At 43.9% G+C, this 22146-nt stretch overlaps 1 protein-coding gene across 2 annotated transcripts in view; it reads right to left on the bottom strand.

Annotated features, from left to right (window-relative positions):
- The window catches only part of SMPD2 (sphingomyelin phosphodiesterase 2), a 128862-nt gene that overhangs the window by 55917 nt on the left and 50799 nt on the right, over positions 1-22146 (bottom strand). For both annotated transcript variants that reach the window (XM_069633450.1, XM_069633451.1), the window contains 2 exons: positions 21887-21976; positions 11353-11435 (listed from right to left, as the gene is read on the bottom strand). In XM_069633450.1, the coding sequence (XP_069489551.1) occupies positions 11353-11435; positions 21887-21976 (173 nt within the window). The remainder of the gene's footprint in view (positions 1-11352; positions 11436-21886; positions 21977-22146) is intronic.

Raw genomic sequence — 22146 nt, 5'->3', positions numbered from 1 at the left:
GAACAAAGGATCCCCGACCTGGGTTAGGATTTCAGAGAAAGACACGAGAAAGAAATATTATCAAAGATCTGGCAATAAAAACCTATCGGAGTAAAGTTAATATTAAAATAAACCGGTGGTATGTTAGAGGCTGTCAGTAAAAGTGGTAGCCTCGAACAATGGGAAAATCCCATAGGAAAATATTTGCGGTTGAATATTTATTGTAGTCACCACTGCCACCAGCCAGAAACTTTGGAGAGAGGGACTGGACAGTACCCTCTCGAAAATGAACACCAGGGAAAAACTATTAACCCTTTCCAGTACTTCCATAGTAAGATGGGTTGTACTGGTTTTGTTCATAACTATTGACTAGTAAAGTCAATGGGGACTTTACATGCCCTGGGAGACAGTAGTCCGTCCCAGGGTATGGAGTCTATGTTTGGGGGTCACTATGACACCCCTGTGTTACTGCACTGAGGGTGCTGCGTAGCACACATGTAAAAAGACGATACCTATGAGGGTGAGAAAAACCCCATAGACCATAAGCACAAAAGTAGCCTAGAACACACATCAGCAATATGTCTAAGAGTGGGGGAAAAAAAAAAAAAGTCTCACTCTTAGCAGGAGAAAAAAAATAAACCCTTGAAATCCAGCAAAGCTGCTGGGGGACTCTATAGGTAAGGGAAATTAGCCTTTTAAGAGAATTCTCCCTATCAAACACTATCCCTACTCTGAAGTGTGCGGGTATCCACAAACCTTCATGCGTGGATGTCCTCGTTTTTTCTGCCATTCGTTTGAATCGTAAATACGAAGTCTCTGTAATTTCATGTACAATCTATTGAGTCGCTGTGGCAAATCTAGGTCAAACGCTACAATACACTGACTCAGAAAGGATCGAAGAGCAAGCCAGCAGCCGAGAACAACATCACACAGAAAGGTGATGTACTAGGGACACTGGGGGCAGGGCATCTAAGCTTACACTTCGGTCCCAGGGTTAACACAATGCCTCTATTCCCTCGCACACGTACACATTTGGCCTAGCCCACCTACTTGCCACTTGGAGAATACGCCTTTTGAATTTTGCCCAACGTGCACACCAAATTCCTGTGGAAGGACACAAACTAGGTATGCAACATTTGCTTTCCAAGGAACCACCAAGACTCTTGGTGTAACGCTTGCAAGCTTTATAAGCTCAAAACACTTCAACGTGTCGAACCAAATGTTGGGCAGTCTACACTATGAAGGTGGACAAGACAATGGCCGGGACTACCGCTAATATGGAAAAGCTTGATACTGGAGAGGTGAGCATCGGCTTAGAGAGCGATGCTGAGGAGCACAATAAGGAGGCAACACAACATTTGTTGGACGGCCCCCAGCTCCGAAGGGCCTACGTCTGGTTGAGCTGTGGAGAATACCGCTGGTGTCCAAAAGGCTGCTCACGAAAAACTCAGACCTAAGACAAAGCCAGATAATTTAGAGGTCAAAGATGAAAATAGGCAAACACTCTATGCATATGTTGAAAACAAAAACACATGAACACCTCTCGAAGACGAGCGCAGAAAACACAGTACAAAAGACCTGTCAACTCCAAGGACACAACACAAAATGTCGTCTTAGATGTCTGTACACTTTCTGCTCCTATGCAAAGAAAGGGTGTTGTCTCTTTAGAGTCTGAGGGAGAGTTAGAAGAAGCTGGCCACATCATGTGTCACAGGGGAAAACAGTCAAATTAAAAAGAGTTGCATCAATAGTAGGAAAGATTGTATACTGTGTGTAACTGTATTAAAAACGTCCTACAACGAGGACTCCGGGGTCACAAGTTGATGTCATTCCATCCAAGCGCAGGACACAAACTAGTCGGGTACAGCAGCCCATACATGAGTGGGACATTATTATAAAAGGAAGAAGGAGGAAGAGGTAATGTCATTCTTCGAATAGAATATTGATCCAGATGAATATATGATTCCTTGATCAGAGATTATAGAAAGGCCCATTACCTCCTCTGCAACATAGATTCAACTCATGTATACTGACCTCTTTAGCAGTTAAGTTACCAGGATTAAAATACAAACCCCAGAAGCCAAGGAGGAGGCTGATTTCATAGACATTTTTAAGGAGAGAAACTCGGTTTCACAATCTAGTTCTCCACTTAAGAGCATTCAAGCAGCGGTTAATTTGTCACCGTTAGCCCAATATAGACAAAAGCTATAAACCAATGCATTGAATAAAGTGCATACCATCTCCAACTGATCACCTCTACACTAGGGGCCATTTGAAGGTAGACTTATTAGTTGCTACTACTGCCAGAAAGAGAGGAGGAGCTCCTTTTAGCGTCCAGCGAGTACCCTCAAAATATGGAAAGTAAGAGGATATATTCCTTTGGTAGAAAGGTGGCCGCCTCAGCTACATACCAGCTGCAAATACCTAATGCTAGAGCCCTTATGGCATGATATAATAGGGTTACAATACACAGAGACCGGTCGCTATGATATATCCGAGAAGCAGAGCAAGCACCTATGTAGGGCAAACTCAAGAAAGTAACTAAAAATTCAATAGCCACTCTGTACAAAGTGAAAAAATACGAATATTTAATTAGGTGAATGCTCAAAGTATCAAAATGTAAAAAGTATACAATAGCAGAGGAAAGTACAATCAGTAAAAAAGTATATCTTTACACTGTCATGGTGGCAAAAGACAGCAATTAACACATACCAAATAATATACTAAAAATTAATCTGTGAAGCATGAAACACAAGACATTACAATTGCACGACAAAATTACAATCAGACATTTAAACAAATGTAATGAGCAGTATGAATGAGCAATATTAATAAACCTCTGTATAACCTGACATGTTTCTTTCCGCACTACCAGAGCTCCTTTACACAAGGAGCAGTCTTTTATACTGTTCAACGGAGAGGCGGGGCATGCCGCATAGGTCAAGCCCCAGGACGGGGAGCCCATGGCCCCAAAGTGACTCTGCATTAGTAACCCCTTACAATGTTGCCCTGAAGGGGGTAGCATTACAGCATACACCCACACATGGGAGAGGATAACATCAGGCAAGTGGGTGTCGGACAAGGTCAACAAGGAGCTGCTGTCAAGGCTGCACGATCATCCGCCAGCATCGAGAAGGTACCAACAGAACATTGGGGGTTGCTTCAAGAGGAGATTCAAGCACTCATCTCAAAGGGAGCAATAGAACCAGTCCCTCTAAGACAGGAATTTACTCAGCATTTATTTTGGTACCCCCCAAAAAAAAGACTTAACCAAAAGACTTGTTCTAGACCCAAGACCAGGAAACCAATATGTAACACCATAAAGGTTCAGGAAGACCATTTTAAAGGAGGTTGTACCATTCCTAAAAAAGAAGGCTACACGACCAAAATGGATATGAAATACTTTCATATGTCAATGTTCCCAGGTCATCCAAAGTATCCCGGCTTCAAAATAAAGAAATATTTTCAATTCAAGGTACTTCCTTTTGGAATTGCGGCAGCACTGCATGCATTTACCAAGGTGCTATCAGTTGTGGCAGGGCATCTACGCCTCAAGGCAATCCCAGTCTATTCTTATCTAGACGACTGGCTAGTAATGGGGGAAAGTGCAAAACAGCGACAACACACGCAGCAGACGATGAACTACTCTACAGTATAGGATTCTCAATCAACGAGAAAAGAAAATCAAGCCTCGACGCAAGCCAAAAGAAAACTTTCCTAGGGGCAGTGCTGGACACTCAAAGAGCAGTAGCCTAAGCAATTCTAGAAAGCGCTTAGCAGGCACACCTCACATGTTATTCCGTGAGTTGACTGATAATCGTCAGAAAGGTAATGAAACTCTTGGGCATAATGGCGTCGTTCATGTTTAACATACCGTACGCCAGATGTGCACAATTCAACAGTAGCTGGTGGATCAATGGTCTCAAAGGACAGGCAAGTGGGATGATCTAGTGGTACTCTCGCAAGCAATGGCAAAGGGACTACAATGGTGGTCAATAAAGAAAATGAAGAGGACAAAGCTTCACATCGCCACCAGCACAAATGAAAATCACAACTGACGCATCTCTAAAGAATTAAAGGTGTGGGACAAAATATAGCCCCTGAATGTCAGAAATAAAGAGGCCATGCCAGGCCAGTATTTAAGAGTGAAGCTGGCTGGTGCTATCCATTGGAAATTGCCGGCCAGTCTAAAACACCTTTTTCCGACTTAAGGCCTAGTGACTTGGAAAGAAATGGGCCTACTTGAAATCTAATAAAATGGACAAGTGTGCAATTGGAGAAAGACACTTATTTTTCACAAATGAACTGACATTTTGGAAAGGCCTACTTGGAGCATTAAAGGGGACATCTGTTTCCCATGGTAAATAATGGCCCATGCGTGGACAGTACCGAAGGGGTACTAATGTAATTTCAACTGTTATATTAAAGAAATACATTACACATGGACAGCTTTAAAAACAGCAGAAGTGCACATGGGATGAAAAGAAATAGTTGTGCATTTGGAAGCTAAAAAGGAGGAATAATGCCTTTGGAATTGAGAAATAAAGTCGAATGGCAGACTGCTTGTATCCAGTAACAAGAGACTTGATTTCAGAACATTAAAAAGCATCTTTAAGAGAGGCCCATTTTATTTGGTGTTGATTTGAATACTGCTTCCTGATATAACGATGGCCTATCTGTGTAGATAACTTATTTCTCTTTATACAGTATGTAAATAAGAGATTACATTGCGGACAACAGGCCCAGTAGTGCATCTGGATCCAGAACTCGCATCCCTTCGGTTTGATGCATACCAGGGATGCAGGGCTGGTCTCAAATAAATGCTTAAATATACAGAGAAACAGGTCGGAATTGTGGTGAATTGCTGATAACATGGGCAACAGAAATGACCTTTAAAGTCAGGCTCCACATAAAAAATGCATTAGCTTGCAACAAAGACCCTATGAAAATTTGAACTCCAGCATTTTGGCTAAGAACACCAGGAGAAGAATGTCTGGTTGTCAAGTTAAATGCTAAGATTTACTAAGAAGTAGACTGCTAGTATGGGATGTACAGATAACATGACCGACAGAAATTACCTTTCAGGTCAGGCTCCACTTAAAAAGTGCATTAAGCCCTAAGCAAAGTCCTTTTGCAGCCAAGGGGAAATAAATTAAGATAAACATGGCTAAACCAGATGGCTGGTCAACTGTTTGGAGGGAAATCTAAACAGTTTGTGTCTGATCTGAATGTGAAACTTAGGGCCATTTTATGGCCTGCCATTGAATAAACATTGAACACATGTTTTTCTTAAATAAAAAGTGCAACGGGTGTCCCACCAAGCTCAATTCAGGCTTATATTAAACAAAAATAAAAGCCCATTGTTCCTATAGAAATGTAATTTGTGTGATGTAGACAAACTCAGCTATGGAAAAAATTATAATTCTGCCATTTTCATACACCAGAGAAATGGGAAAGTTGGCAAAGGGATAGATCATGAAATTAAGGTTTAAATTGAAAATGGTCCAATGTTCTGCTATTTTGGTGCAGCAGCAAACTGTGAAAAAAAGGTAGCTCCACCCAGGAAGGGTGTGCTGAAATAAAATTAGTATTGTCAGACTCACCATAAAATATAGAATTCAAAAATACCTATATTCATGTGATTATCTGAAATATCAGAGTTGTCACCTTATGAGATTTTGCAGAACACAAAATGTAAAAATCCCTGTCAATTTGAAATGATGCATCTTTTCTCCTCCCTCAGCCTACATCATGCACTCCTCTCAATTTCTGGTCCTATCAGCAGGTGGGGGAGTGTGGGGAGGGGGGGGGGGGTGAAGGGAGCAAGCTAGCTAATCCGGTCCGTGGGAATAGTGAAAAGGTTGGAGTGTCATCCGTGCTGTAAGAGGGCAGGTTTGCATCAGAACAAGGCTTTTTGACTTTATTCCGGGAGATAACCTGCTGCTGGGGAACAACTAACAGGAACAACTAGCAGAGAGCCAAGGAGAGATACCAAGGCCATCAGGATAAACCTTGCCTGGAAACCTGGGAGCCCAATCTCATAGAGGCCCATCTGGAGGGACCTTACTGTGGGACAGGCCTGGTGTGAGCTGCCTACCAAAAGACGGTCCTAAAAATCTGTCTGGATTCCTGAGCAAAGAGCTCCCATGTAAGTAGATATCCCAAAGCCAGCAATTGCATGGGGAGCCATCTGCCTCTACTCCTTTCCATTAGTGGGTAAAAGGGGAATGGGGGTGAAACTGGGTAGGTCCTTCGCACAAGGTATTAAATCTCATTCAAATTATTTCCCCACAGAAAACCACCATCACTGTTGAAATTGAATGGTGTTGGGAACTGCCTGCCTTAATCCTTTCCATTAAATTGTGGGGGAAGCGGGAGTCACTGTGTAGACACTTAGCACATTTGATTAAAGTAAACCAATGAATTCCCATAAAGAAAATCACGGGATAATTGTTGTTAGAACTTGAAACTAACAAAGCACATGCCCAGTGTGTTAGAGCCGGTATAGCCCATAAAAACTTAGTTGACTGTTTTCTGAAACCCTTGACTCCTGTACATAAGGTGGAGCGGGGGTTTGGGAGGGTTCTGTATCCCAAAAGAAGTACTCAACCAAAACACTGCTTTCACATGAGTGTGAAGGGTGCAAACGAAATTTCCCACTCATGCCCATTCATTTTAAATCAGAATAACAAAGCATTGCATCTCAACGGTATGTGTTGCTAAAACTAAATTTCCCCTTTGTCATTTTCTCTGAACAGAATTTTCAGGCATTGCTTCACATCAGTTCCCGTTGAGTTCCTTTTCTCAACTGTGCCTTTGAAATGAAAGCCTAAAAATTAATTTTCCCATTGATGGCCTTGCCTCCCAAAACCAGAATCCCAAAGCAGTGCCTGTCCTTTGAATGTGTGTTGCAAAACTATTTTCCATTGTACTGTGAAGGTTTTCTATTGGTTAAATTGAAATTCAATTTGTCTTAAGTTGTGACTGCATGTTTCAAAATTGTACCAGTGTTGTTTTAATAACAGAGTGATTGTTGTGATATTGGGTGTTGCCACAACATTGGTGTGTGATATTGACTGCTAGTCTTTGTTGTCAAACCTTAAACAAATAAATGCATGTATATTCTTGCTATACACCAGGTTCCTAGTCCATTGGTGACACATGGTATTTGTTGGGGTTGGGTGCGAGACGGGCTGGAGCCCTCACCAAAGTGAACTTGAAATAAATAGCGCTTTGTTGAGCGCCACCTTGCTGGGGGGGAGGGGAGAGCTGAGTTGAGTCTGACCGCCTAATAAAGTGCAACAAGGGGGGCACAGTGTCAAACCTCAAACTGGTTAGAATTACAAGCAATCAAAATGCACTTTATTCATTTCAGAACGTCCTCGCAGAAAAAAAGCGCTCTCATAAATACAGACAACACAACCGCAATATTTGACATCAACAAACACTCAAAGAGGCTGCCAATACTTGCACAGAAAATTTGGAAAGGGTGCATACAGAAAAACATCTACAGCCAGGCCAACATGTTCCAGGGGAAAATAACTGAAGTGGCACATTACGCAGGTTGCTATTAACAGAACACGGGTGGGAACGCTATACCGATAGACACAAACAGTTGCAAGTGGGGTTATCCATTGATTGCCATGTTTGCAACATTCCAAAACAAGAAAATGTCCAAACTTAGCATCCAGGTACCCACAACAGGGGGCAATGTGCTATGGATGAGCTGGTCAGATATTTGCATATGCTAACACTGTTGCTCCACAAGGTAATTGACCAGCCACAAAGGAGAGTGCAACCGTGATACTACTTGCACCAATGTGGGCAAGAAAGATGTTGTACTCGCATCTACTGAACATGTCGGGTTGCCCACCATTCACACATCAGCCACTTCACAATCTGCTCACACAGAACCAGAGTCAAATAACACATCCAAATCCACAGACAAACCGCTTTGCAGCCTTGCTCCTTAAGACCTAGAATGTAGACACTTACAATGACCCATCGGGTGTATGGATGTATTGCTGGAGGCAAGAAAATCAAACACTAGACATTGTTATTTGAACAGATGTTGGAGATTTGTAATCTGGTGTAATCAAAAGCAGATCAACCCAATTAATTGTTCTGCTACTGAAGTGGTCACCTAAATTCAGGGCTAGTTTACAACTCTCTTAAAGTACATTTAGCAGCCTTGGCAGCTTCCACTACTTCACAAAATAAAATATCTTTGTTGAGAATACCAGTGGCCAAAGCATTTATAGAAGGGGTCAAGCAAATCTATCCTCTGGCGGCTCACCCCAACCAGGATGGGACCTAAATACTGTATTTTCAGGGTTAATCGGACCACATTTTGAACCTATGCATAAGGCTCTGTTACTGTTAAAAATAGATTTCATATAAAGTAGCATCTCATTGCAATCACACCAATCCGACAGATCAGTGAATTGCAAGCCCTCTCAGTTATCGAACCTTTTGTTACAATACATAAACATATGTAGTATAACAAACACATCCTAGGTTTTCACCTTCATTCACATTAACAAATCAATTGAGTTACCACACAAAACCCACAGAGCAAGGGGTAAGAACCTTACACACACTCGACCTTCAGCGAGCAGTAATGTACTATATGGACCGAAAGAAATCAGTTAGAGAAACACACCAATTCTTCATGTCAATGGCAGCAAGAACAGTAGAACCTACCACTAAAGCTACTATTGCTAGATGGATTGTAAGGTGCATACAAAGGTGCTACACACTAACAAATAAAACACGCACCCTTATTTGTCTGCTGGGAGGAACTCAGCACATGTTTGGGGCGAGTTGTATAAATTAGTAATGGCTTCCCAGCTAGGTGGAGAGGGCTTACTGCTCCTAAATATGAGGCTGATGTGGTGCAAGTCATCTTTCCTAGAGAATCAAGCCTCTCACTTTCTTTATCCAGAGGCCAGGAAGATGATGTCCATTACCCCTTACATGCAGCTTCCACAATGATGATCTTTCCTCGTGCAAATATGGAACTGGAACACAGATGGTGGGACCATAAGTGTCTATTATCGGTTTCAGAATCCGTGACACCATTTGAATGACAGGATGAAAGGGTACTTTGGGCTGTTAGTTCTAAAACAGGACTGATTTTTGAGGTCTGGAAAGAAAGGTTGTGTTTGCCCCTTAAAATATTAGAGGGTAATCCATTAGAGTGAATATAATGTGATTGTGTCTGGAGATCTAGGTGACAGATTTCCCGCTGCTGGATCCCTTCCCTGCGTGTGAAAGCACTTTTTGGGGAAGATGGTCTTTGGGGGCGACATCTGCGTTGGAGGAGTAATGGTGCCTAGACTAAGAAATCATAGGGCAATTCCCAAAGGACTGGACTGACCTGTAATTTTTTTCTGAGCAAATGTGGGCCACATAAGTGCACTTTGCAGCTAGCATTGGTAACATGTTATTGGCACAAAATGCTGTAGAATTCAAATTTGCTGCAAATATCGCCAAAAATTACCCCAGCTCTATACTGCTAAAACTATTTTGTGATATGTCACAAATTGATCAGGATGTTGGGCACTTTTCTTTTTGCCGATACCCGGGATTATAGATTGTCCCATTCTGAGCCGCATGACCCCAGGGCAGGGGGGTGATCTCAAAGAAGGGGTCAGAGAATCCCTTAACAGGCATATGTGCAGCGGTTGCAGAACCTTCCTTCCTATGGCCCTGGTGGGTTTCGAATCACCTCTTTAGACTAATCTGTGAATTCCCTCTGGACAGCGAGTTCGTGAACAACAATGCTATCACCATCATGCGGTGCTCACAATGATTTCAGCAATGCCATCCCTTTCCAAGGGGCCATGGGGTGTCAGAAAAGCCCAAGGCGACCACTGAGGGATATGAATCTCCCATCTTGTGGTTTTGTGCAGGCGGAGGCCCCAAGTTTGGCAAATAATGCTTCTCAGAAGGGTCCCTCAGCTTTGCTCCAGGTCTTTTGCCCTCCTTATCCATTAGCCTTTGGCCTCTTGACAAATGTCACAATCATCAATACAGCGAGTATGATAAACAAGTCATCGAGAGTGTATGCTCAGCAGGCCAATTCTTCGCATCAATGGCAGCAGGAAGTACAGGAGAGCCTATCACTAAAGCGATCACTGCAAGATGGATTGTAAGGTGCATACAAATGTGCTACAGACTAACAAACAAAACATTTCCATTCACTCCTTGAGCACACTCCACACCTTGTACGGGGAAACTTTAGGATTCATTGCAAATGTACCATTGGAGGCCATCTGCATGACAGGAACATGGCACTCTATACACACAAGACTACTGTTGTGCCACAAATTCTATAGCAGATTCATAGTTGGGTCGAGGTATCCAAGACATTTCTTAACATCGGCACCTACTGCTCACCTGCCCCAATTGGGGGATACTGCTCGCCAGTCGGTGCAAAGCAAGTGAATCTAAGCAGATTCACAAACCCCATGGAAATATTACTGATCAGTAATCAACTTTCACTGGCATGTACATGTTTAGAATCACATGTGCCCACTATTCTGCCCACATAAAAGCAAAAGGTACCAAAATAAATTGAAGAGCACCTCCTAATATGGGGTGATAGTTCATTTCAGAAAACAATCTGAGGACGTTGATGCCTGAAGGATCACAGATACCAACACATGTCAGAGTAGGGATGGTATTGCAGGCACAACCCTGTCAATGTCCATTTCCAAATTATAATAATTAAAATAAATGGTGCAACACTACGGAACAACCACAAGATGGCAGCCTTTGCAAAGCATGCGATTGTAAGCAGATACAAGCCACAAAAAGACGATTACTGTTAATAAGTGGTGTATACACACCCACCCACACACACACAAACACACTCACTCCGTTTGCCCCATCCCTTCTGCGCATCCTCCTACACAAACCCGTAGGGCCACGGATCTAACATCACATCTTAGTCTGCACTAATACACCCACCCTGCTACCAGCTCTCTTACAGTACTTACTAGTACCTAGGCTTGTACACCATGCTTCCAACCTAGGTTCCAACACCATGGCTAGTTTTATGCTTCATTACTCCCAGCAACCTGCTCTCCAGTACCATCATCCTGTGTTTGTACTGTTACATTACCTACCCCAATGTTACACACTGTCCCATCCCCCCATTTACAGAGCTTTGTACACATAATCAGTGTTGCACACTTTACTGCTACTCCGACAACCCCACCATGCACACATCAATTGCTGCTACATTATCCTGGACAGACACGCCAACACCAGCTATGACAACCAATGCTCAAATACCTTCCATGACATTATTCCACTTTGGACCTTGTACAGGGATTCTTTTGTATGAGGCCACCATCATTGACTTACTGAATGAACTGTGCTAGTTCCCAGGCCTGCAGCACACGATGAGGGAGGTAGGAGTCCTTCTCGCGGCAGTACTCTGCATGAAGCTAGACGAGGACAGAAAATGAGAACTGAGATGAGTAAACTGTACTATACAGTCTATGTAAGAGTAGGTATGCAGTACATAGAGTTACTGGGTTAGACATGTGGTGCCATTCAAAAATACTTTCATTATCCCTGAAGCTTGCATGTTCTGTATGTGTGTATTCTGAAATGCAATCAAATTCCCACTCCAACTCCGATTCCAAGTAATGCACCCTATGTCCTAACTCAGCCATAGCCTGAAAGGGCAATTCTATGGCGGATAAAAAGATTTGTGCAGCTCAGAGGAAAGCGACATTTTGGTGCACCCAACTCCCCTCAAACTAGAATGAGGCCAACCTTTTCTTCTAGGGGCAATCTAGCATAATGTTCTGGCGGTGCTCAAGGCGACCACCCACTCTGTTTGGTGAACGGCACAGCCATTCCTAAAGCCCCAAGATTTCAGTGGGAGAAGGAAAGCCCGCAGGCAAGAAATCGCTGCCTGGCTCCACCACACAAGTGGTCAGGGAAGATGCAGCACAGAAAGCCTCGCCCAATTCTCGTCTGTTGCAGCAGTCACCTGTTCAAACTAGTGGGAGACGACCACCCTCTATAGAAGCCCTGATGAGGACCAGGTTTGAAGAGACTGATCTTCAGCATTAGGAACAACCTAAACATTGTTTTCAATGGTCTGTGCATAGTTCATAGCCCTGTTACAGCTGGTCGATCCCCATGGAGTTCAGGAAAAAATATTTAATATAACAAAATAGAAAACAAATAAGAAGTGAATTCCACCAGTTTGAGGAGATCTGGGACAGCCTTTGAGACTCCTCAGAACACAGTCTATGGTGCGATAATTTGGTTACAATAAGGGGATGTTTATACTAAGCATGTGGTAGCATTCCCATTAATTTAAGCCCCTATGTAAACCTTGCAAAATGGGCAGTTAAGTTTACCCCAACCGGAGTACACAGAGGAAACGCAAGCGCCAGATACTTCTGTTTTTGCAGCCGTGAGAGGGTTTGGGGTAGCTACATAAGCATGCTTTCATCTTCTCTACCTCCCTTTTTGAAAATGCGCCCTCTGTTGGTATAGCTGCAGCGGCTGATGGAAGTGCTGGTTATACACGGATGACCATTGTGTGAGTAGAACCTCTCCTCTGGAGTGAAAGGAAAGTCTCAACTCGTTTATGAGGCCCACAGTTTTTATAATCTCTGCATCCGATTTACCCCTTCATCTGCAGGGAGGTTTGATGAAAAGGGATATGTCTGAGAGGCGGAGGCTCTGAATATTTTAAGTTATCCCGTTTCAGTGTTAAGTGAAGGCAAGACCACCTTCTGGTGCAGATCTTCACAGTAAATATTTGTGAAGGTGCTAAATTGTTTGGAGACCCTGCATCCACCCCCGAATTTCAAGTGTACCCTTCTTTGTCTTCCGGGAGGAACTCTGCAAATCTTTGGGGCTGTTAGGCAAGATAGGATTCAGTAACCCTGTGGGAGAATACACCAGCCTTGTCCTCTTGGTAATAGGTAAACCACCTATTTGTATAGGTCTGTTCTATACAAGTTGGTAGAGTGACTGAGCAGCCAGACTTCTCTCAAGAGGGGTAAATGTGAGCTGTAGAGATGTAACACTAAGATTCACAATTACAAGTATCCAAATAATACTTACTCTCAAGGTTTTCTAGTAAAATAATGATTTATTTCAACAGTTTTTAATAAGCCTTTTTTAAAAAGGGCAATTTGCAACAATAAAAATACACTTCATAACACTTCCTCAGATTTAAGATAAGCAAGTAGATACCCTTTTGGGATGCTTCACACACACTTCCTACATCCAGAGGAGACTTCAATTACTAGGACAATTTTGGCATCGATATATCACTTTTTGTACATAATGCAATTCTGAGGTTGTGGAAAGGAAAAAGGTTAGGGAAGGAAAAAGGTTAACAGGTTATCAGAGCATGTGAATACTTTTCAATCTCCCAATGATGTCTAGATTTGATATTTCCCAGCAATTCAATTATGCACCATCTCTGAGGGGCTGTTAGGATCAAAGTCAATGGGTCAGAAGAGTCTGCGGGGAGCCAGGACAGCCAAAGTCAATTTGAACAATGCCTATGGAGCTGAGGCACTTCTGGCAGTCTAGAAATACGGATACCTCTACTTTGAGACCGCAAACGCATTTTGGTGGCCGTGGACCAACCGTCTCATGCACGATATGACAGAATATAGGTTTTCGAGTTTGCCAATGAACGGCCATTTTGATGTAGCAAGAATCGCCATTTTGTTTTCTAACCATTGCACATTGCTTTCTGTTCCTATTGCTTCACAGTATATTTTCCGCTTACACTGCTCGACTATGGAACATTGTTGTCTGTATGTGAAAAGGACAAGGCCGCAGGGCCATGAGGATAACAAGAGTTCGCTGAAACACAAACGTAGGCAGCGCCAGGAAGAATGCCCGGTTCCCTCCCGAATGTAGCCTTGAAGCAGAGCTGCAGGGCATTTAATCATTTCACAGCTGCCAGCCAGTCTCGTTATATGGTAGAATATGTTAGAATAATACCGCTAAAGGCTTGAATTATGCTGTTCTAACGGCCCCCCCTTTGCTGAGCCCGCTAGAGCATATCGGCTCCCAGGACGCGAATAGCACCTGATAGATAGCAAGGTCCGGAATGCAACTCCTCCCGTATGTAGTTCGCTTCCAAGAACAGAAGCACCGTGTTCTATTCAATAACCGAAAGTTGCCTTCGCACTCACAAATTGCAAATTGTTACTAGAATAGATGTTTGAAGGTGTCATAGTGGTCGAAGATGTCCATCATCACACCAAGTTCAAAGAAACCCAATAAAGGGGGGGTGTTAACCATGTCATAGCTGATTGTTTGATATGCATTTTGTATATATGTAACTGATGTACGTAATTCACTCTCTTGCCTCCCTCGAGGTCTAGAGATACATGTCGCGGGGCGTGAGACCGAGTTGGCCAACTGAGACTTTTGCTTTGCAATAAAACCCTAGCTTTGGGAATACCACCTTGTGTCTGGTGTCTCTATCGTGTGTGGTGACCCACCTTGTTTCCATAGATGTCAGGGTCCCCTAGGGGCCCCTTAGATAGCACAAACGTCTTGCACAAAGTTTAGAGCGTTTGTAATAAAATCACTGATGGGCAACAAACTGTGAAGCTTGTGAAGGGCAAAGCTGGGATCAACTCTGCAAAAAAACAGCTACTGCAAGTCTCAAGTGAGATGATGCAAGCTACAGACAAAAGAGTTAAGTACCACTTAGTCAAGGCAGTACCTTAGGTTTAAAGAAGAGGATCCAGCAGGCTTCTGTTCTGGTTGCAGTCTTGCAGATCCTGGGATCCTGGGCCTCAGTCGTGGGGACAAGAGGGAGGATGTCTGGAGGACTCCTGCACTGGAGTTTGAAGGTTGGCGGCACCTACGGGATCTTTGCAGATCAGCAGCACTTCACGATTTAAGCTACCGGCAAAGAGCACCCCCGCGGATCTTTGACACTTGATGGGCTTCCCTTGCTTCTGGAGTCCAGCACTCTGGTGAGGTGGCTTGGGTCGTCCTGCTTCGGGAGGGTCCTCATGTTTCTGGAGCTCTGGTACGGCTTAAAGACGATGCACTGGACTACGGATTTCTCGACCCCTGGCACTCGGTTCTAGCAGCAGCAAAAAAGTACAGCCAGTTGGGGGGAAGTTCCTCCAGCAGAGTTAGTCTTGGGGTTAGTTGGTCCCAACAACCCAAGGGAAGAAGTCATCCGTTACGGTCTTATCTAGTCGATTCGGAATTGGTGCTTCAGCACTGCAGCAGGGCTTCACCAGGCAGTTGAGGGGTTCAGGAGGGTGTAGTAAGCGTCTCTTCCAGTTTCATTCGTCGGATGTTTCGTCCAGTGGTCGACTGCCTTTGGTTCCAGAAGCCTTGCCTTTTATGCAGGTTTCTCCTCTTCATACACAGCATAGCTGTCACTCACACAGCAGGGTGGCTACCCTACAAGAACAGCCAGGCAGCCAATCACCACTGGAGGCATTCAGGTAACCAAGGTGACGAAGGACAGAGCGTTTCAGGCACCTCCCCTTGCTTCCTGTCCTGCCAGACACACTGGAGCCAGAGGCAGGTTTCAGCACTGATGCCCGCCAAAAGCAAAACTAACAAAAAGGGTTAAACCTGGTTTGGTGTGCAGAGGAAAACCCAAGAAAGACCTCACAAGCAAGAAATGCCGAAAAAAGAAGACCAGGGCCATTTTGACAAAATGGGCACTCATGGGTGCTATACTGCAGCTGAGGATTCAGCCTGCGGTAAAAAGGCACAAAGGTAGGAAAATTAAACCACTGCCACCAGCCATTAAAAGTAGTGAGGGTAACATAAAAAAATGTTACATGAGTAAGTAGGAAACGGGGCTACTGAGTAACCCCCCAGTACTTCCACATAAGATGGGGTGTACTGGACCTACATAGGAAAACAGGTAGGTAAAGTCAATTTCACTTTACTACTCTTGGGAACAGTAATTCACCCAAGAGAAGTTTTTAAACCTTAGGAGAAATCCAAAGGACTTCTCTGTGGCACTGCACTGAAGGTGCTGTGTGTCACAATACAAAAGGTAGATGCCTGTGGAGTTTGTCAGACCAAACCAAAGAGAAACAGAGTCTAAATCAGATCAAAAATACATGAGAGTGAGAAAACGGTCTCACTCACTTCAGGATAAAAATTAAAAGTCCTAAAGTCCAGCAAAAGAGCTGGGGGGCCCGAAGGTTGAAGGGAAATAGCACCGAATTGAGAATTCTCCCTAATAGGGGCGAGTCTCAAATTGGTCATAGCTTCCCAGCAAGGCAGAGAGGGCTGACTGCTCCCAAATTTGAAGCTGATGTGGTGCAAATCATCTTTCCCAGATAATCAAGCCTCAAACTTTCATTATGCAGAGGCCAAGAAGATGATGTCCGTTACCCCTTAAGTGCAGCTACCACAATGACAGAAACTTTCCTTACGCAAATATGGACCTGCAACCCAGATGGTGGGACCATGAATGTCTATTATCGGTTCCAGAACCCCTGGTGCCATTAGGATGATGGATGAAAAGGTACTTTGGGCTGTAAATTCTAAAACATGACCGATTTTTGAGGTCTGGAAAGAAAGGTTGTGTTTTTCGCCAATAAAATAGTAGAAGGTAATCCGTTGTAGCGATTATAATGGGATTGTGCCTGGAGATCTAGGTGACAGATTTCTCCCAATGCTGGATTATTTCCGTGAGTGTAAAATCACTTTTTGGGAGAAGATGGCCTATGAGACAATATCTACGTTGGACGAGTAATGGTGCTTAGACTAAAATCATAGGGCAATGCCAAAAGGGTTGGACTGACCAGCAACTTTGGACCTGTTTTCTGGGCCAATGTTGGACACTTAAGTGCACTGTGCAGCTAGTATTGTTAACATGTTATTGGCCCGATAGGCTGTAGAATTCACAATTTTCTGCAAAGATCCTCAAAAATTACCCCAGCACTATACTACTAAAACAATTTTGTGATATGTCACAAATTGATTTTCAGGATGTTGGACACTTTTCTTTTTGCGGATACATGGGATTATAGATTGTCTCATTCTGAGCATGATGACCACAGAGCAGAAGGCGATCTCAAAGGAGGGGTGGGAGAATCCAGCGGGTACAGAACCTTCCTTCCTGTGGCCTCTAGACGGCGAGTTAATGAACAGCAATGCTGTTGCCCTCATGTGATGCTCACATCGATTACAGCGATGCCACGCCACTCCAAGGGGCCCTGGGGTGTATCACAATCCCACACCGATCACGGAGAGATGTGTATCTTCCATTTTGGGGTTTTGTGCAGGCTCTGGCCCCAAGTCTTTCAAATAATGCTTCTCAGAAGGGGCCCTAAGCTTTGCTCTGAGCCTTATGCCATTTTTTGACAAACTCCACAATCAATAGAGCGAGTATTACAAACAAGTAATCAGGAGTGTACGCTCATCTTTCCAAGAGTTCTGACCCACATAGGAATGGCAACTGTAAACAAAAAAAAGAAAAAAAAAAAGGACTAATGTTACTTCAGGAATAGATCAAAAACATACCCATGGAGTAGAAAAAATATTGGACAACACTCATTCCCTCCTCAAATTCCATTTCAGAAAGGAGAAGGCTAAAAGCAAAGTGAATGCAAAATAAAGCACTGAAAATGGAAGTTCCTGAACTAAAGTTAAGCAGAAAAGCTTCATGGAGTACTCAGAGATTCAGTCTTCACAGCCAGAAAAAAACTCACTATGCTCCAACTGTCACTGTGAAGCATCATGGGATATCAGGGGGTGCCTTCTGTCTGAAAGTGACAGTGTTATACTTTCCTCATTACATGTCGGTACATCCGCTTGTTTGTGTTGTCTTTTCGCAGTATTACAGAAAGAGGAATGGGTTATTTTAAAACTTCCTCAAAATGTATACTTGGCTATAATGAAGAGCTTTCTATTAAAGTGTTCCGAGATCCAACACCTAGGCGCATATATTCAATGTTCATGAAAGATCCAATGATGGAGAACACGCAGATCAAATTGAAATAAAGTTAAAAAAAGGTGTCTGTTACAAGTTTTGTAAAGTCTGCCCATTAACAAGGTCATGAGTGAAGCCCAGCCTGTGCCTGGACAGATGAGCTATTCGTCCAGCTGAGATGGTTCAAGGTCATTACAATAATAGACATGCCGTGACGTGATACTGCCGGGTGCTCGGATAGGCTTGGGCTGGTGAGGCGTTCACTTTTGCATGATCCTTACTTGTTCAGGTAAGATAGAGCTGTATGCGTTAACCATAACTGCTTGTTCATAACAACTCCCTCCATCGGTGGAGGAACACATTCAGAGCGCGTATGAGCGTTAAGTACAACATTTTGGGATGTGTGGCATTCTGCCTTCCTCCAATCGGAATTTGTGAGAGCTGAGGAAACGGCCTACAGAGAGCAACAAGTCCACTCAACTCCTTGGAATCCTTGCTGGAAGGAGGTGAGGATCTGGGGCAAACACAAGCCTTCTTGGAGGGTTGACCGAGATCCAAAGGATGGCGGCTCTTTGACAGCAGCATAATTAGATAGTCAGAATTAGGAAGGAAATCAGTGTTAGGCAGACTCCTATGCAGTTTCCTTAGGGAGCACTACAGAAGATTAAGACAACAGGTATATGCATAAATCCCCTTTGGTATCAGTCTGTACCACACAGATTTAGTTGGTAGCTGTGGCTGAGCAGTCAGACTTATCTCAAGAGGGAGATGAGCAGTATTCAGGGTTTACACAATAGGACTACAATACTATGGAACACACTGACCAAGGCTTTGTATCAAAAAGAATACATATTTTTATTTTACACTCTTAAGTTCACACACCAATCACTATCATAAAAGCAAGTTAAAACAGCGAAGAAAAGTATCCACAACTCCCTATTTAAATTGTAGACAAGTTTGAGCAAGAGTGAAAACTGAGCAAAACGGCACAGTGTAAACCAAGCAGAAATGGCACTTTAACAATTTCTTCAGAGGGAGGGAAAAAGTCATACTGGGTTAGACTCCTAAACACACCAGCAATACTTTCCGAATGGATTGTGAAAAAGTGAGGCAAGGCAGTACTTTAGCATAGGCAATACTGGGGAAAACCGAGCAAGATGGCACTTCACAATATTAAAAGGGGAAGGAAAAGGTGGTTATAAGAGTTTAGGTGCACCAACACATTTCTTGATGAAAAGCAAACTAGAGAAGGCAGTTGTAACAGATTTAGCCAGAGTCAATAGGCCTGCGCCAGAGTCAGTGGTACAAGGCAAAGTGCCCAGGATCAAACAGTTCTAGTAGCTGCAGTCAAGTCTTTGTTTAACGATTCAGAAAGGAGGGTGCAGAAAGTCAAAAGATAATGTTAGACGATAGGGGCGGCCAACCCAGAAGGTAAGTAAAGTATTTAAAGCACCTTTAGCAGTACCCAGCGAAATGGAAGGCCTGGCAGAACAATGTACCTTGAAAGGGGAAGAGGCTCCTGCGGTGGCAGTAGTTCCTGCAGTTCGGGAGATCCAGCAGAGGAAGAGAGGCTCTCGTCATGGAGGAAGGTTCGAGTTACTGCACTGCCCAGGGATGAAGCCAGCCTCGGTGCTGCCAAAACGAAATAAAAAGGTAGGCTCCTTTAAACCGCGGTCGTGGTGGACGGGTGCCTGGCTATCCAGTCTCCTAGTGCAGTGCACTGGCGATTACACCAAGGTACAGGTTGGCCCCACCAGCTCAAGGGAAGAAGACTCTTGCAGGTGAAGATCTTCTTGAGTCGGAGAAAAGTGGTGAGGATCTGCAGCAGGGCTTCACCAGTGGTTCAGTTGTTGCAGATGTCTTCAGCTTCTCTCCTCTTCGGGTTTCTTAGTTCCAGTGGCGACGTCTTGTCCTCCAGTCCTCAGAGCCCTGCTTTTATGCAGAAAAAACCCCATTCATACAGCCTAGCTGTCACTCACACAGTGGGGTCGTTATCCTGGCAGGGCAGAGTGTGACTTGGGTTGCCTAGGTAACCCTCTACAGGGTGCCTATTCCCCCTTCCACACATCCTGTCTACCCCAGACTCAGTGGCGCCGAAAGGAGGGCTTCTGTGCAGAAGCCTGCCAAAGGGACGAACAAAGGATCCCCGACCTGGGCTAGGATTTCAGAGAAAGACACGAGAAAGAAATATTATCAAAGATCTGGCAATAAAAACCTATCGGAGTAAAGTTAATATTAAAATAAACCGGCGGTATGTTAGAGGCTGTCAGTAAAAATGGTAGCCTCGAACAATGGGAAAATCCCATAGGAAAAGTTTCACGGTCGAATATTTACGGTAGTAACCACTGCCACCAACCAGAAACCTTTGGAGAGAGGGACTGGACGGTACCCTCTCGAAAATGAAAATGAACACTAGGGAAAAACTATTAACCCTTTCCAGTACTTCCATAGTAAAATGGGTTATATAGGTTTTGTTCATAACTACTGACTAGTAAAGTCAATGGGGACAACAATGCCCTGAGTCAGTCTATTTTGGGGGTCACTATGACACCCCTGTGTTACTGCACTGAGGGTGCTGTCTAACACACATGTAAAAAGATGATACCTATGAGGGTGAGAAAAACCCCATAGACCATAAGCACAAAAATAGCCTAAAACACACATCAGCAACACAACTAAGAGTGGGAGAAAGAGTCTCACTCTTAGCAGGAGAAAAAAATAAACCCTTCAAATCCAGCAAAGCTGTGGGGGACTCTATAGGTAAGGGAAATTAGCCTTAGAAGAGAATTTGCCCTAACATCGGTGTCAAACAATTAACACAAGCCATTAGTACAAGGCAGGGGTGAAGAAGCATAACACCAATGTGTTTGAGAAAAGGAGAGGTACACATGGCAGGTCGTGGACTCTTGAAGCCACAAGAAATGCCATTACCAGAGCCCAACTCTCACCCCCAAGGTCGTCAGTTTCTATCTTCTCATTACAGACGTCTGAATAGTGTGGTAGAAGCTCTCATTAACCAGGGGCTTTTGATGCAGAAACATGCCCTACTGTCTTCTCAACCCTCATTCCCAAACTAGGGCTATAGGTTTTGTGCTGTTGAGGGGCATTGCATGGGCAGCAGTGGGTCATTTCATCTACAACTCTGTAAGCCCACTCGCACCACCCATCAGTACACTTATGCTCAGGAGCGTGGCAAGGAGTTACTGATCATTCAATCCTCGGTGTGACTGCAGCCAAGAATAAAACAAGTACCACTTTTATACAATGTCCTAACATGGACTATTGTTGGCTGGAGAGTTGCAAAACCATCTAACGGGTTCAAGTTCAGTTTTGAAGGTTTCTTTATTTTTCATCAGGGGCTCTTCTTTCAGGTTTGAAATATTCACTATGTACCTACAAAGGCTTGTTTCAAGATGATGGTGCTTTACTGTACAACATGTGGGTGCAAAAGGGCTTACGGTGGTCCACTATGTGTCAGATTACAACAGCTGTGTGCATGGGTAACTAGTGAGGCCCTGGTCACTTAAGCATTCTGTATGATACAGAGATATTATGAACAGGCACATACAATGGGTAGTATGGGGGTTTCAGGATGGCTAAGTCCCATCTCCCATCTCAAGGGCATGGGTAAAGGACCGGTGTGTACAATGGGAGGGATCCGGGAACATGTATACCATGTGCATTAACACCGTATCTCGACAGGTGAACACAATAAGCTAATGAAAGGATCTAGGGCAGGCAGGCAGGCACCAAGGGGAATAGGTGGGTGGTGGGGGGACTTGCACATTCTCCCCGATTTTTAAACTCTGGCCCCTTTCTTACACTGTTCCATCTAATTTGCCTTTGCCCCCGGTAACAGGTGGGGGTGCATCTATTACAGTAGTGGATGTCGGTGAAGACGGCAAAAACACCAGGAGAATGGGGAAGTAATACAGTCATTTAAATGTACAATGCCGCCCCTTCCAGTTCCCCATTACTCACATGCGTGACATAAACATTGCAGATAATTCCACTAATGTGCAGGGTGACGAGTCCAACCGATTTCCCACAGAACCAGTCGCCGTGCTGGATCTGCAGTGGGGAAGTGAAAGTTGAGTGAGACGGAGAGCCAACTGGAGAAAGTCAAGAGGAAAGGAGAGGGCAAGATGGAGAGCACTAACAGGAGAGGGATGGCAATGAGGTAGTAGGTAAAGAACAAAAACAGAGGAGGGTGTGAAAAGGGCTTTGAAGGACTGAGCCTG

This window comes from Ambystoma mexicanum, chromosome 13, assembly GCF_040938575.1.
Source record: "Ambystoma mexicanum isolate Mex_15411 chromosome 13, UKY_AmexF1_1, whole genome shotgun sequence".
NCBI classification, from domain to species: Eukaryota; Metazoa; Chordata; class Amphibia; order Caudata; family Ambystomatidae; genus Ambystoma; species Ambystoma mexicanum.
The sequence above is the reverse complement of the archived record's forward strand: the minus strand, read 5'-3'. Positions and strand labels throughout refer to the sequence as shown.